This window comes from Antennarius striatus, chromosome 4 (assembly GCF_040054535.1).
Source record: "Antennarius striatus isolate MH-2024 chromosome 4, ASM4005453v1, whole genome shotgun sequence".
Classification (NCBI taxonomy): Eukaryota; Metazoa; Chordata; class Actinopteri; order Lophiiformes; family Antennariidae; genus Antennarius; species Antennarius striatus.
In genome coordinates this window covers 18254407-18271746 of record NC_090779.1, presented here as the reverse complement: position 1 = coordinate 18271746, position 17340 = coordinate 18254407, and the positions used below count along the sequence as shown (strand labels likewise).

The window sequence follows — 17340 nt, the reverse complement described above, 5'->3', positions numbered from 1 at the left end:
CGCCCATCCGCTGTGGACCTTGTCCTCCCATCTCACCAGTATCACCCCTCAACTAACCATAGGCTGGGGTCCTGCTGCCATTCTTCCTCTTTGCCACCATACTGGTCCTACCCTCATCCGCCCATCCACTGTGGACCTGCTCCTCCAAGCCCACCAGTATTACCACTTATCTATCCATCGGCTGGGGTCCTGCTGCCTTTCTTTCCTCTTTTCCACCATGCAGTCATCCATGCAGCTGTAATTGTGCCTTGAATTAACCAACTATATGTTAGGGAACATGTATTGAAGGCAACAACCCAGGAGTCGGTGAACGTAGCCTGACTTTCCCATCCCCAATTCAGCACCTGCATCAAATCGCCTAACTATAACCATAAAAACACTGACTCCATCTGGCCTATCTGCCCCTTTCTGTCTCTCTCTTACTTTTACCCTGTCCTTATTCCCATTTTATTTCTTTTCCAACCAACCGGACAAGGCGGATGGCCGCCAAAAAGTGTCCAGGTCCTGTCTGTTAAAGCGCTTTGAAATATCTGTTGCCATGATTTAGTGCTATATATATATAGATAGATAGATAGATAGATAGATAGAGATACTTTATTAATCCCGGAGGAAATTGCATATATATAACTTGATTGACTTAATGTAGGTATTAAAGTCAAATTCCAACTCATTCAATTTAAGAAAATCCTGTCTTTGTTATTTCTAAACCAACAACACTGTAATCTGCAGTCCCTTCAGTTGTTTGATTACATAGTGTGTATCAAATTTAGAAATGAGAGAGAAATTAACATGGGAAGAAATGATGACTTGAAACCGTTTGAGAAATAAGTAAATCATGCATATGGGGAAAACATACTCAAACATACTCAAAACCCTGCCACTATGAATGGAATTGTATTTTGGCATTTGAGAATGCAAGTAATTACTGATTGAGTATGGGCATTTTAAGCATATTTTAGTGAAGGAAACCCTCAAGTAATTTAGCTTGTTATACAGTAAATGGTGTTCTGATTCCATATTAGTTTTGTTTAATCATCTGATAAAAACAAGTTAAGGATGTAGCTTTGCATGAAGTGCCAATTTTTGTGATGGTAATGGTTGGAATACATCCAGACATGGGACATGTTTTGATTTGAATGTGTATTTAGAACCAAACCAAGCATTAAGCCAGCGACATGGGCTACTCACCCATTTCAACCTTGGGGTTGAAATCATTTCAGTCAGGGCCAGACCTGACTGAGACTCTGGGTGCCAGTCATTTTGAGGGAAGCTTAGGAAAGAATGAGCCCGTATACCAAGGGTGAACGATTTGCATGTCAGGATGTCCACTAGACTAACCTCTGGCTTCACCCTGCTCAGGCATAGTTAACTATTATCTTCTTTTTTTTTTTTCTTTCTGCTGAATGGACTCGCATGCTACCATCATGACAGGGGGGTTAAAATGGGTCAGTGGTGTCAGTGGATCCCATTTAGACAACTTTTTTGTGGACAAAAAGAAAATGTGATTTCAAACTACATTTTAGTGTCATCTTTTTTTGTCAACAATATTTTATATTGATTTTATCATAGCTCGTATTTAATGTCAGTAGTTATGTCTTTTGTCAAACGATAAACTGATTTGATTGCTTTTGTCAAAAGAAACTAAACAGTGACTTCAAAATTGTTCAATAGCATATTGAAAATGGTTTAAGCATGTCAGTAATTTGTCTAGAATAACATCGTCCAATTTGAAACTTGATAAACTTCTGATGCTGCTTAACTTAGGAATTGTTTACATTACCCAAGTTAAGGCAATTTCTAGGCATAATCATAACAGGTAGCTGATAAAGTTGCACAATAAATTATGACGTACCACACAGGCTGCCCACAGAGCACAGATAATGGTGATTGGGACAGGGATCCATGGCATGAAAAGCTATGCAGCACACGGAACATCACAGAATATTAAGCAACAGAGGTCGACAACATCTGTCAACTGTGGGATTCAGCCATCAAATCACACATACACACAAAAGAATTTACACATATGCCACAGAGACAAAATGCAAAGAGATCAGGCATGTTCACCCTGGGCCTCCTTCCTGGAAATCACTCGCTCACTCTCTTATACCCGTGTGCTTTCGCACCCTCTCAGCCTCTGGGACACTTTTGCCCACTTCCTATCATTACACATTACGCTCTCATTCATTCATTTTTTTCTTTCTTCATCATCTCATCAACACACAACCACACACACAAAAAGCTTTCATAACTTGCTGCGTGATGAAATGTGGAAAAAAACAACAGCAAAGTGCATCAGCCAATAAACTGTTAGGGTCCAGCCAAAGACATATTAGTGCAAATCCGTTGTCAAAATAAAATAACAGTTGCCCCTCACAGCTGCTATGCCTGACTCAATCAGTAAGTTTGTTCATTGACACTTAGAAGTTGCAGTGCATGAAACATTTTATTACACCAAGCTACTTAAGAGTTGTCACGCCTCACAACTCCATGCAAAGATAATGACGTGGAAGTATGCACCCCCACACCCATCCTACTTGTCTATCAAAGATGACACTAGAGGGTAAAAGCAAAATAGATGTCTCGCAAGGAACTGCAAGTAATAGCAAAGTGAGCTGCAGTGTTTAGCCATAATAATATCACAACATTTTGTTTATCATGTAAGAGTGGGTTTGCAAAGACTGACAAGAAGATGAATTAACCTGATACAAGACATTATATACATGAACAAGGAAGTAAGGCAGGACGGTTTGTCAGAAAATGTTGACATTAAAATCCTAGACTGAGTGAAATCACTTGACCCACCTCCACCCCTACCTCACTCTATCATGACCAGTGACAGCAATTTCCTGCCCCCTTCTTCAAGCACGATTCTTAAGTAATTCAACCTATGCATTCGGAGACAGCAAAGCAACTGGAGATAATACTACTCATTAATTCAGACACACACACAGCCAAAACCTTAACCTACAAAAAGAAACAAGACAACAAAGTAAAAGGATGTTGTCAAATGCATAACTATTACAAACTATTGTAAATGGATCATTAATATTCACCAAAACTTACAAATGTTAACAGCAAGTCAAGATACGTAAATAGGTAAGCGAGAGATAAGGCAAAGAGCCACACTTCTAATAGTGCCCAGACAGGATTGTCTTGTTGCTGGTATGTGCCATTAAGCAAAACAAACATGCCTGTCTGAAAGTTTCCTCGTCTACAACACAAGTCCTCTGAAAATGCACATATTGAACTGTCCAAATATCCAGACTGGTACAAGTCATCACTGACAATTGGTTTATTAATAATAATAATAATAATAATAATAATAATAATCCACCTTTATTCGTCCACACAATGGGGAAATTATGTTTTACATTGCTTGAGTTGCATATGAAAACCCACAGAGATGTAAAAGCCAGATAAATATGAGTGGACTATTTAAAGTGGTGTGTTAATATTAATATCATATTAATATCGGTGGCGGCAGTAGCTCAGTCCACAAGTCTTGGGCTGGGGACTGGAGGGTGACCAGTTCAAGACCCACGTCGGGCAAAAAATTAAGGACTACTAATTAAAGACGCAACATGGAGGAGCTGCCCGCCGCTCTACCTCTCATCTGCATGCTTCCCCCTGTGTGTGTGTGTGTGTGTGTGTGTGTGTGTGTGTGTGTGTGTGTGTGTGTGTGTGTCTCTGTGTGTGTCATGGGCCTGTATACACACATACTATGTATGTGCTTAACAAAATATACGAACATTAGAGTGTTCAAATAATCAGGAGTTTTAAACAAGTGCACAGGATAGATGTAGGTTCAACAGGATTTACACTTTGAATACTCATTCATTCAAGGTGTAAGGGGTTAATATGGGGTTTTAATTGTGCACCATGCAAATGTGGATTAATCAACTATCATATCCCTCTACAGTTTCTTTATATTGAAAAATCTAGATGGAAAGCCAATTATGCCATGTTAAACAAAAAGAACAAGCTGTACCATCAAATAAAATTATAGAGCAATGCCATCTCTGCATTTGACCAGACCCAAATGCTGTGGGTTGCCTTTGGTTTTGCAGAATATTATCTTGGGGAAATAGGGTTCTAATTACAGACTTTTCAATAAGTGGACAACACTCTACGCAACCAACCGACTTAAGGCCATATTCACACACATACCAACATAACAGTTGTCTAAAACAAGAGACAGCATTTAGCAATAGTGTTGGAAGTACTTGAAAGTAATAAAGGGCACGTCACTCGAGGTGAAAAGATTCTACATATGCACACACAGACATAGAGAGCACTGGTATAACCTCTTTTAGATTCAACTGCTTTAAATTTAGTAACTTACACTGGCTTTCAATCAAAGATCTCAATAGAAAATTCATAACAATTTAATAACTAGCTATTTAATAATTCTGAGAACCAAAGACATTCGGATACTTTCTATCAAAAGTGTAAAAACGTGAATCAATCTCAATACAGCATTTTCTCAAAATCCAGTTGACAGTCAAAACATGCAACCTGCTTGTACTGGGACAGATCCTTGTGTTTTAACCTTAAAATAAAATTATAAAAATCGATTAAAACACGAATTTTTTTTAACCTAGTCATAACAGACTTCGTCAGTAATCTTCGCATGAATTCAAGACCATCTTATGTAGAAATATAACAGCACAGTACCCCCAACTTTCGTGTAAACTAAGCGCCTGCGATCCCCCATCTGGCCTGCACCTCTTTTAATAACAAAGCGATGCCTGCGTGTTTCTTTGAGAAGGGGGTGGGGATGAGTGAGTGATGGAGGCTGTTGATGCGCGATATTGACCTTACCGATTTCTTTTAAGTGCAATCATTGCGAGATGGTTTGAACAACCTAGAAGTGTCGGATATATTCACGGAAATGGGTACATATTGGTAGAAGATGTTTTCTGAACTCCGAATTGTTTAAAAGAGCAACGGGATCGAGTGATGAACTTAATTATATAATCTGGTGAATAAGCTTTTGCTTATTCAGCGGTAAAACTGATAGCAGAGGAGATGTTAGAAGATGTTCATCTATCCCATAAATATCGGAATCAAAAGTTTAAACCATGGATTGCTGGAAAAACTGGATGTGTCGAGCAAACAATGCCTGAGGAGCATCTGCGTCCCTATGGCTATGCAAGCCAGATGGTTCATAACTGAGAGACAATAAGCTCGAACCTCAAAAACATGAAAATTACAAGACAAGAAAGACACAAATACTGTACGGCACCAACTCAAGTTCCTTTCAAACGACTTTTAGTTCCGTATCCACATTTGTACATCATAAAAACAACAATCACCACCGAAATATTGACACACTTCTTGATGGCTTGACGCGTGGTCCCATCCGTGTTCTCGTCGGCTTCAGGAACTTGGTGTAAAAGCGCCTGAACTGGTCGCTCTTCAGGAACATGAGACTAACCGAACGAAAACAAACGAGTGGCGCATCACCACGGTGCGACACCTCTCCATGAAAAGTTATTTCTGAACATATGAGCATCCTCGTAAGGCAGCACAATAGTCTTACTTAAATCTTACTTCGGTCTTAAACCACAAGGCAATGTTATTAGTCGTATGTTAAGCTACCACTCCTGCCATTTATCAACTTTACGTGACAGTGTTTAACAAATGGGGCTAGCTGCTAGCTGTGCTAAAGAGCTTGCTAGCTCGTTACCTAAGAGGATTGACTGAGTAACGAGAAGTTAAGAGAACACAGCTAAGCTCGTTAACCAGGTAGCTAATTGCATAAATGCGCTCTTAAAAGCCGACTGGAGAAAAACTTGACACAAACAACTTTTATTTTTCGCTAAAAATGTTATTCATCGAAAAACCAAAAAACCAAAACTCTTATTTACCTCTATTTCAAAGTCGGGAAGGTTGAACGCTGTCCTGAACAGCGAACAGAAGTGGGCTATGGCGGGGACTTCCCACCAAGACTGGATCTCTTCCACAGAAACAGTACATCCCTGGGACATTTTCAGACTTCTAAAATTGTGTAACGTTTGTATTTCACATTAGAAAGTTAGGTTTGCTGCGGATTACAGTCTATCCGTTACATTACAAATACAAAAAGAACCGCTCCTGTCGTCTCGTCCGGACAGTTGCCATTGCTACAATCTGTTTCAATCAGAGACTCACCGGACCTGAACAGATGGGAAGGACGACACCACCACACACAGAGAGACGGGGGGGGATAACAATTACTTATATTTTATATAATGTGAATAAGTGTTTTAATTCCTCGAAATGTCGAAAATAATGATCATTAAAGTCTATAACTACAACACTTTAAAAACTTTTGCAATGAGATCGTGCTTTGGTTTGTGTATGTTTGTGTATCGTCGATAGCACCCCTTCACATTCATCGTGTTGCAGCCGTTTAAAGGGAATGTTTGTGAATGGAGAATAAATAATAAAATGAGAAAGTAGACCCAGGTATGAGAGAGGTGATTTGTTCTAAGTTGTTGGGCACGTTTCATGTGTACGTGTAGAAAACATTTTTGATCACAATGTGTAACTCGTTTTGTGAGCGTTTCATTCATTTCGCACTTACAAATGTCGAAGTTTTCACTGTACTACCACTGTAATTTGGTTACAACAACTTTTTGCAAACTATCACAAAGATCGCAGGTTTGTTATCATTTACAGAAAATTGCTGACTACATTCAAATTTTGTAAACAAGGCGACGGATGGTATGACAAATACGTTAAACACGCACTCCCCCTGTCGTAATATAAGAAAGGTGCATGCAATAAAATCACTGAAGCTGATATCACAGAAGTACATTACATTACAGTACTGTATTGTAGAACAATTTTAATTCAGGTTTAACGTCAAAATGTATAAATTATCCGTTGCTTGCAAAAGCATTCAAACAAACGACGTTTCATTAGGTCAATGTGATAAAAGTATTTTTTTTTAAAATTATGACATAAAATGTAACACAGACTAGAATACACTAATGTACTTCAAACCTAGTAACACCCTGAAAAGAAAAACTGGTTCAATGTGAATTGAGGAGAGTAATTTCAGATGGAAAATGCAAAACCAAAAGTGAATGTGTGTGTAGTCCATTTTTTATTTAACATTACAATAAATTACATATTTTAACAGGTATAGGGAACAACTAGAATGTCACTTTATGCTGAGAATAGCTATTCTTGATTAGAGTATGAAATGTCAAATATAGACTTGAAATTAAAAGTTACCTGGTGACAGCATGTTGGAAAGATAAATGGTATAAGGTTAGTAATTTGCTTTGATGTCTGACAATCAAGGAATGGTGAGCAAACAGAAGGTCTTTCTGAAATATTTATTGGACTCTTATATGATCAGACCTGAACCATAAACAGTACATGTCTGCAGCAGAGACAAATTTAAAAAGCCCAGGCCATAAGTACACGTAGTGATATTGAATTTCTGGCCCAGTTTGAAAGTTCACATACTGTACTCCAAAAGCTACCCTATATAAGTGCTCAGAGCATGGTTACCCTACTGTTAAGAGTTTTACATGAATGGGAAATATAAAAGCTCATCAATTAGGTTTACATGAGTTAAAAAGCAATTACTGTACAACACATGTAGACAATTTGGTAAGAACAGAGACACAGACACCACATGACAATAAATAAAAACAGATCAGAAACTAAAACACGAGACAGGAAACAAAGAGAAGAAACAGCCACCACTTGTCCAGCACAGGGCACTCTGGAGAAACCATATACTCCATGAAAAAGACAATCATCCAACAGGACTAGGTTCATATTGTAATCAACCAGAAACAGTCAAATGTGTACTAATGGAATGTAACGGATACAGGAGGCACATCAAGAACTGGTGAAACAATAAAAAAAGAATGTGGACGTAAAATTTGAAAAAAAAGCACAGACATGTTTGGATGTTTTAAGATTTCAGATTTGTACCTCTACAGGTCCTTCTCAAAAAATTAGCATATTCCACAACTTTTTTTTTGTTACAGATATGATAAGTCTTTTATCTGTGTTTAACGAAAGCTATTATGAATGTTGTGTAAAGAAAAGCCAATACTGTATATCACAGTGGCACTATGCTGTATTGTTGTGGGGATTGAATACAAAATGATTGTATGTTTACAAAGACAATAGAGTTAATCCGTTAGTACGTTAAATGAGTCTGTACTGTATTATATTAAATATAGTTTAAAATGTGTTTACATACACCTACGTAAAATCCCTGGATTTGTGGGTGTAGAGTTAAACCTCATTCCTCTGCTTTTGTGTCAGTTCACAAGAAACTATTTTATTGTTGACATGTGCATATGAGACAATTAAGTGATGCCTATGACAATGCACGGGGTCACTGATTACTCAAATATGAAAGCCGACACGGAAAATACCAGCCTTGATGAGAGATTTTTACCCAGCTGATGAGAGAAATGATCAGTGATAGGCAAAGCTTTTTCCATCAAGAGGAATCAATTCTTCAATCAATGTTCATGGAAAAGTGGTTTGGGGCAACGGCTGTTTGCCGTGGTTTCGTCCTTACATAACAGTCTTGTCCCTTATTGGGTCCGTTTCACGAAACAGGGTTAACAAACCCTGAGTCAAATCTGTAGCTCTGGGTTGGCAGAGAAGTACAGATTTTAATCTATGCATATGAAGAGCTTGAGGACATTTTCAAAAGAAAGACAACATCATTGCAGCTGCAAAGAAGACAGAGATGGCGTGGGAGTCAGTGCGTAAGTTTAAATGTAGTCCGTTACAATCACTGTAATATTACAGCGGGAAACGTCTTGAATTCATTTTATTTAGGTGCAATCCCAGCCCAGCCGAAGTACTGTCGGGGGCCTGGTTCAGTGTCAGGGGTCAGAAGCCTCGGTTGCCATGGGTAACCCCTGTCCTCCAAATAAAAAAACATCAAAGTCTCCTGTGATGTATAGTGGATATATTAGAGTGGATTAAAGGATGGAGACAAGAAAGTACGCTACCTTCCAAGTTACGGTCTGTTGCTCAGGTAAGACCATACATCCATGAGTCAGGAACCGACCCAGACCACTTTACCTCAGAAATTCAGTCTGCAGCATCACATATGATCTGGACAGCTGTTGGTTTATCTATGATGCAGTATTTAAAATGTTGAAACAGTAGTCAGCCTACATGTACCTGCACATTTATGCTGTGAACGGAATTCCTATGCACACCATCAGCTTCATTATGTGAACGAGTCTTGATGGGAATGTGGGTACCATCTATGCAGCCAATTACATTGGGAAATTCTAAAAGAAATTAAAGTTACTTATCCAATTCTGAGGTTGTAGCACAATGTCATTAAGAGAATATCATTTCAAATTAATTTATCAAATTTCTACATCAATCACCTTAAATCCTGTGGAACTCCTCCTTGATGATTCTGATAGGTTTATCTCCAGGAATTGACAAACTAGTGTAAAAGCAGTTTCAAGGCAAGGCGTTTTAAGCGTCTCCCATTGTATAGAAAACTACTGTTTGCACAAAAAAAAACAAGCAAACAACTAAACACGGCGCTACACACAATACCTGCTAGAATGTGAGAGCATGACTAATTTTTATGCTGCAAATGTGAGGTTGGATTAGTTTGTGGATGTGTGTGATGGATTGGGATGTGGTTGCTTCCAGAATCTGTTACTATGGTAACAAACGCGGAGGTTCAGTTACCTCGATTCATGAAACAAGTCAGGATTACTCCTCTTACACTGGGTTAAGTTACTTCCCTTTGTGAAACCGGAAACACTGAGCTTTCCTAATTTCAAGGTTAACATATCCAGAGTTTCCACTGCACCTGCTTCGTGAAACGGATTCAATTTCTTCTACATAATGCAAGATATTGAAATGTCCCAGTGAGAACCATGTTGGTAAGACTCTGTTACCTTGGTAACATATGTAAGTCTTTGAGCATCTGTGGAATTAAACAGGTCTTAAAGTATTATGTAACACTGGGCCTGCTAAATAGTGAGTTCATCACTGATGGTCAACCTCACTTTGCTTGCAGATCAACTTGTATATATTTTCATGGAAACAAGACACACTGTGTTGTCATTGTGTGTTAATATCCCTGCTGTGTCTGTTGTGTGTGTTGTCACAACAGCTCCACAGGCATAAGTTTGTGTTGAGTTGTGTTAGTGCAGAGCTGTGTTACTGGGACTGTGTGCACAAAGAGTCACCACGAGAGGGAGGGACTTACGCAGCAGGACAATGCTGCTGTTTGTGCAACGGCCCCTGAGTGGCGGTGGACTCTCTTAGATCGCTCTCGCTTCACCACCGCTGCTGCACACATTGTTGAAGTGAAAGGAAAGTAGACAGCCTGATCCTGTCTGTGGGATGCACTGACAGAGGTAAGACCACCATTCCCCACTGCTATGTCTCATGTGATGGAGGAACTGTAGGGTTTTTGAAAGGGGTATTGAGGGGCTTGTGCTTTGCATACTATGCAAGCACAAGCCCCACTCTAGTGTAGTTTTTTGGGGAAACAGAAATTTGGGAGCTGGAAGTTGGGTTGTCTGAGTTTTGGCAGTGTCATTACTGTGAGTGAATGAAACTGAGCTGAAAGAAAGTTTCACAGAAAGAGGCTCACTGAAAGGCATGCGTAGAATGTGACTAGGATCCCGCAATGGGAAAAATAAACTGTGATGGAGACATGGATGGAAAAATATTCTGAGGAGAAAAAGTTGAGAATGTAAATAGACAAAAGTATGAATCTAAAAAGAGCAATGAACCCAGCAAAGACTGGTTAGGATAACATCATTAGGGAGTTTGAGTCAGGAAGGAAACGGGAAAAAAGTGGACATCATGTAGAAAAGCAGGAGAAATGCAGGCCAAGTTTCAACTGCACTTCTGTTAACCATTGAGGCTACTGAAGGGAAATAAAAGAAAGGAAAGAAAAAAAGGACTTGTTGAACAAATTATCCAAATCAGTCCTTGCTGCATTCCGAAACATGGTAACTGAATACCGGTAAGCCGTTCATTTTCAGTTCTGCTCTCCTTGCTAGATCAAATACCCTTATCCCTTCTAGCTGGCAGATTAGAGAGACTCAAGATGTTCCATCTCAGTGTGGCAGTCCTGGGCTATGCCTCTACTCACATTTGTGATTCAATATGTGTGGATTGTACAGATTCTGAGTGTTAATGTAAAATGTTGATTTCTCTATCCAAAGGATATCTTCCCATCATCTGATTAAACCATAAGAATTATACAGTTCTTAAGTGCCATTCAGGAAAAGAATACTCAATCCACACAAAAAACAAACACATGGTGGTCCTCCAGTTTCACGAATGAACTAATCCACATCAACTGTGTGTGTGTGTGTGTGTGTGTGTGTGTGTGGTGTATGTGTCTTTTTCTCTGAGCAGTGAGAAAGAGTTGTGTTTTGATGTGAGGTACAGTAAAGCAGAAAAACTGGCCAGAAGACGCAGCATTAGTGGTTTTGGCCACGACAGGAAAAAGGGCGTCCACCTCAGCATTTCCAGGGAGAAGAATAAGTAAGGCAGTCCAGTACAGCCATATTAACGGAAGCAGGAGCTGCATTTGCAGTTGGTAGGGCAGGTCAGAGTGGAGTTGGTGGTGACTACAGTGGACTGCATGCCAAAGTGTGAGGAAGGTAAAAAAAGAGGAAAAGGAAGACAAGTAGGAAGAGGCCATGGTGGAAAAGGAGAAGGCCTTGAGCCAACAGACAAGCAGGATGACGGAGAAAAAAGTTAGGTAAGTGTCTCTGCTTTTGTAGCTTGACAGGCAGCTTTGTTAATGTAGGTCATTTTCATTATTACTACTCATCTGATTGGGGAAACTTACCCATCTTTTTCTCCATGAATGGATGTGCCCCATTTTCATGGGTCTGTGTGTGCATGTGTGCATGTGTGTGTGTCTTTGCTGATCCCCTCACAGCCTCCCTGCTAAGCTGATTAATGGGGGAGTGGCAGGCCTTGTTGGTGTGACATGTGTATTTCCTATTGACCTGGCCAAGACCCGCCTCCAAAATCAGCAGGACGTCCGAATGTACAAAGGAATGTGAGTAGGGCTACCCTGGCCTGAGATAACCTGCTAGCATCATTGATATGTTGCCTACAATAAGTGCATAATGACGATTTAGTCTTCACAAATTTAAAAAAAACCTGCTGCTATTGACAAAAAACTTTTAAATGTATGCTTGTCATTCAAGTTAGATCATGGCTTTCAAATGTTTTTCTGCATTTAACGTATGCAAGACCAATTCCAACCAAAATGTCTAGAGAGAAATATATTCTGCACCAAAAGTTTACATAAGTGCTTTTCTCATTGAAATAACACTCTTAATTTGAGCTATAAAAGAGTCTGATTGTTACGGATTATATCTCGACTCACCCTGAATCTCAGAGGGCGGCACAGCACAGCTACACCCATTTATCCCTTATTTGGTTTCTGTTTTGGTCAGTTTCTAAAAAAAAACACTCACTAGGTTATATCAGAGGTATTTGCAGGGGTTTCACAGCATTCTGATTTGCTTGTGATCCAGAATTGTGGGTAGCATTCAATTTGACATTTGAAATGTGCTAAGGCTAAGGAAAGTTAGAGAATGTTTGAATCATTTTTATATTACTTTATTTAGTATATTTTGCAGTGAAGATTTAATCAACAGTAAAACTCACAGACGCAGAAAGAAAAAGGTTATTTCTTTAAAATACACAGAACTCTTAACTGGACATACTGTTGGATGATTGGGTGTACCCATCCTGTGTTTCAGACTGAGGTTTTTCACCATGAGTCAGAGATGGAAAAATCGTGTGGATAACTCTCTCAAGGCCAAACTCATGGTTTATGTTCTTTTCTAACTTGAAGCAGAAGACCTTTTTTTCATAAAGCACTGCATTCAGTTCACACACACAGTTAGTTCAGTATGTTTTTGTGACATTACAGTGCATCTACAGAAAGGGTGCAGAAACTAATAAAGGATACAGAGTGGTACTGACTTGTTATTAGTGTCTGTCAGTAGATTTAATGTAAAAGATATGGCTATGTTTTTAGTAGAGTCTGTTTACTCAGGGGGAAAAAAGTTGCTAACCGTTTACTTTTTTGTCCTTAAAGGCTGGACTGCCTGATGAAGACAATTCGCTCAGAGGGCTATTTTGGATGCTACAGAGGTATTCTCTTTTCTAATCCCTGTGCCAAACAAGTGTGCTTTACTATAAGGTTAATCCAGCCACCACCGCTGTTGTTTCTCCTGCAGGCTCTTTATCTTTTTATCTTAATGACAGGATTCTACTGTTACCAGCCCACAGTTAGCCGCAAGCTGCTGCGTAGGATGGCTCTATTTGTGTGCTTCAGTGGAAAATGTTGTTTACTGCTGTCACCAGCTTGTTTGTTTTGTCCAGGAGCGGCAGTGAACCTCACTCTTGTCACGCCGGAAAAAGCCATTAAGCTGGCAGCCAATGACGTCTTCAGAGAGAAGCTGTCTAAGGATGGGTAATTTCTTCGCTGTTCTTCAGTGATTCAACCTGACACAGAGAATACTCTAGAACATTTGATCCAAAAAGCGACAATTTGTTACAATTAAAGAAAATTTTATTCTGTATAATGATAAAGAGAATTGTTTTATTCATCACTCGAGAACAAGTTGTATTTTGTTCACACGTAGTAGCAACAGTTCACAACTACAATTTATGGATCTTGTTTTAAATGTAAATTGCTTGGTATATATTTTCAAGAATAACATACAGAAAATGGACTATGTTTAAGCAATCCTAAAAATCTAGAGTCTATGTATTTCCTCTTAATGGATAGTTCATGGACACATGGACTGAGACATATGCTAATTCATATTTGAGAAGTCTTTCATCATGTGTTTCTAGGCATTTGCCCCTGTGGGGTGAGGTACTGGCAGGATGTGGGGCCGGGACCTGTCAGGTGATCGTCACCACCCCCATGGAGATGCTTAAGATCCAGCTGCAGGATGCAGGAAGGCTCTGTGAGTTGGTTAATTGTTTATGCCTTGAGTTTGAGGTTTGTATTCGTACACGTACCTTTACAGTATGTTAAAGTATACATGTTGGTGTAAAAGGATGTCATGTCCTAAAAACTTGTAGAATTCTTTTAAGCTTGAAACTGCACAATTGTACAGTCCTGTGTTTGCCGTCTAACCTGGGACAGTCTGTGTTTGACTATCAGCTGCCCAACGGCCTGCTCCAAATCCAGCTCAGGCTGCTGGTTCTGGTCCAGCTCCATCATTGGTGGCACCCCCACCAGTGCGACAGAGACCTCCACCTAGGCCCTCAGCCACCCGCATCACCGCAGACCTGCTGAAGACTCGTGGACTGGCGGGTCTCTACAGAGGGGCAGGAGCCACCTTAATGAGGTCATTTACAAGAAGACACACACACACACACACACACACACACATGCACTCACTCACGTTCCATGTTTTTAACTTCATGTCACTGTTGTCAGTTTGTCTGCATGATTTAATTCATGCTTTGCTGTCATATTGCAAACCTTGAACAATGATCACATACATGTGCAGTAACTCTGCCTCCTCGTCCATTCACCTCCATCATCACTGCTTTAATAAGCTGGGTTCAAACTGCGTAATTTTTACAGTGTTTTTCCTGACTCTGCTTCCAATCGACAACGATCAATAGATTCCTGCACTCTGACTGCCATGTAGTTTCTAAGTAGGGCCTTCCATGACTTAGTGTTGTTTTTCAGTTCAACTTATTTGTAGCTTGTAACCCCTGACACATTCCCTCTCCATCTTTCTAACCCGACCTGATCACTTTTAAATCATGTCTTTCAGGGATGTCCCCTTCTCAATGATCTACTTCCCACTGTTTGCCAACCTGAATGCGTTGGGCCAGGAAGGAGCGGGTAAAATGCAAGACAAGGCGCCGTTTTGGCAGTCGTTTGTGTCAGGATGTATGGCAGGCTCAGTGGCAGCCGTGGCCGTAACGCCACTCGATGGTGAGTGAGACAAAGATTGAAAAAGTTAGGCGATGATAGGGCAAGAGGTGGGAAATAAATGGAGAAATCTGCACCCACAATAGCAGAAGATGTATAATACATAACAAGTACTGCAATGTTTCACACCAGTTTAGTCCTTTAAATAAATATTAAAAAGCAACAGAGCAATGTGATTACATAACAATACAATCATTGAACTGAGCAATACACCACATGCTTGTTCAGTTCAGGGAACTAATAACGACTTTATTGATTCAGCCTCACATGGTTTGGTTTCACTGTCGGATAATATAGAATACATTTTGGTCCCTTAAGACATAACAGACTTAACAGATTCTCATTATCTCAATTCAGTCACCTGAATTTCCCTTGGGATCATTAAAGTATATATCTATCTATCTATCTATCTTATATATGTATACATTGCAATCTTTGTTTGAATCTGTAAGTAATTCTTATCTAGTATATTTGTGTATTATAATATGTAATAACTAGCATGTAAAAGTAGTATACAGCATGTGGACTACAAAGAAAATTAATGTACATTAGGGCAAACAGTACAGTATGATAAACAATGATTTCAGAAAGTCATTGTGTGTGTGACATTAACGTTGGTCTTCATTACACAACATGTTTGATTGGTTGGTTGATCGTGCTGTGGCTGTCATTGTGTGATGTAGCCACAGTGGCTGCAGTTAAACTGATTTCATCTCTGAGCTGTTCTGACGATATATTCTGTGTTTTAACACCCATCCAGTCATTAAAACTCGTCTCCAGACTTTGCAAAAAGGAGAGGGCGAGGACTCATACAGAGGAATTGTGGACTGCACCCGGTGAGACTTTCAGTCTGTGATGCATTTTACTTCCTTAAAAATGCCACCCTGGAATTAGTCCTGTAATATTTTCTTTTTGTGTACTTTCACAGGCGCATCATGACACGGGAGGGCCCAACGGCTTTCTTTAAGGGTGCGATGTGTCGAGCTTTAGTCATTGCTCCTCTTTTTGGGATCGCACAGGGTGTCTACTTTCTTGGGGTAGGGGAGTCGGTTCTAGGTTTGCTGGAATAGCAAATTTTTATAACTGTGGTGGTGGTTTTGGTATCTTTGCTGGGATAATCTGCTGCTCCAACCAGCAGTAAATGATGACTGAGTGGACTGTGGCTACAGTAAGAGGGAAAATCCTACAACTAACCAAAGGAAGGAGAATGGCCCAAGATATGAAGAGATTATGCTATACTGTATTTACTAATATGCGAATTTCTGGGTTCATGCTAATCAAGCTAATGTTTCTGTGAGGTTTTGCGTGCTGCAAGCAGGGTTCTATGGGTTAAAATGATGCCTGTGCATGTCCGACTAATCTGAGGGTGTCTGTCCCCAGTCGTCTGGGTAATCTCTTGTGCTTAGTGCAATATGTTCAGATCTATTCCATTCAGTTTTCTGCAAAGGTTGACAAAGAGCTTCTACTTTTTTGAGGCTATTACCTAAAATGCCTACGCACGAGGAGCTGTGCGCCATCGGATGTAAGTGGAATTACCCTGCCCGTTTTTTTTTTTTAACGTTAATATCGGAGAATGTTTGATGCAAAGCCTGAAGCGCTATTTGTTGTGATGTGAAATGCCAATGTCATTCATTTGGATGTTTGATACATCTCCCTGTAAAAAAAGGAACCTCATCTCCTTCTGCCTGATATACACACCCCGCACTCCAACTGTGAGGTCTGAGTTGTAATCTTAGATTCCTTTACCGGACAAGGTGGTGCTCCCTGCAAGTCACTAAGGTCATTTGCTAATCTGATGGTAATGCTTTAATCCCTATACTAGTGTACGATATAACACACGCCTCACTTCCTGCTTAACGGCCACAGGTTAGACTACTGGGTCACCGCCTCGTAGCCCTGGCATCTTTCTCTCTACAGGTCAGAGTGGCTTAAATAATTTGTGGGAAGCCTGAGGCTTTGTTTACTGCTTGCTTACTCGCCCGCAATAAGAAGGTTGCTTCGACAGATGTGCCCACAATATTTACATAGAATGCAATCAAAGCCTTACCAATGCTGATAATTTCAAAAGCATCAAAACAGAAGTGTTGAGTTAATTTATCATGTTTAAATTGGTGATGATGAAACATTGATTTGGTACTCGGGGAGCACAATTCTATTTTTTTAAAACCTATGTGGAAAGTATGGCGCCTTGTCTTGCCTGCCATTTGCTATAACTGAGTCCACTGGGTGGCACCGAAATGTTTTTTACCTTTTTATTCCAAGACACATTTTGATGTGGTTATTTTATTTAGGCTACTATATTTTACCCAATCTCAAGTAAACATAGCAAGAAGAAACTGTTTATTTACATGCTGTGAATAAAGATGTCTCATGAACTCTCAGGT

General features: G+C 39.8%; 2 protein-coding genes across 3 annotated transcripts in view; one reads left to right on the top strand and one right to left on the bottom strand.

Moving 5' to 3' along the window:
* The window catches only part of cecr2 (CECR2 histone acetyl-lysine reader), a 40842-nt gene extending 34731 nt beyond the window's left edge, over nucleotides 1–6111 (bottom strand). For both annotated transcript variants that reach the window (XM_068314127.1, XM_068314128.1), the window contains exon 1: nucleotides 5874–6111. In XM_068314127.1, the coding sequence (XP_068170228.1) occupies nucleotides 5874–5993 (120 nt within the window). In that variant the 5' untranslated portion in view covers nucleotides 5994–6111. The remainder of the gene's footprint in view (nucleotides 1–5873) is intronic.
* A 4132-nt stretch (nucleotides 6112–10243) lies between these two features.
* On the top strand, nucleotides 10244–17337 carry slc25a18 (solute carrier family 25 member 18). The gene is made up of 10 exons (XM_068312576.1): nucleotides 10244–10367; nucleotides 11383–11731; nucleotides 11915–12037; nucleotides 13091–13146; nucleotides 13378–13468; nucleotides 13855–13970; nucleotides 14171–14357; nucleotides 14796–14959; nucleotides 15717–15792; nucleotides 15885–17337. The coding sequence occupies exons 2-10, from the start codon at nucleotides 11670–11672 to the stop codon at nucleotides 16024–16026; spliced, it is 1017 nt and encodes a 338-aa protein (XP_068168677.1). The 5' UTR covers nucleotides 10244–10367; nucleotides 11383–11669; the 3' UTR covers nucleotides 16027–17337.
* Nucleotides 17338–17340: the final 3 nt, after the last annotated feature.

What these genes read in the sequence shown, in the direction of transcription:
- slc25a18 (XM_068312576.1), top strand. Translation starts at nt 11,670, where the DNA reads ATGGTGGAAAAGGAGAAGGCCTTGAGCCAACAGACAAGCAGGATGACG. An exon ending in ATGACGGAGAAAAAAGTTAG is followed by an intron (nt 11,732 to 11,914) that starts GTAAGTGTCTCT and finishes ATCCCCTCACAG; the next exon opens with CCTCCCTGCTAAGCTGATTA. An exon ending in GGAATTGTGGACTGCACCCG is followed by an intron (nt 15,793 to 15,884) that starts GTGAGACTTTCA and finishes GTACTTTCACAG; the next exon opens with GCGCATCATGACACGGGAGG.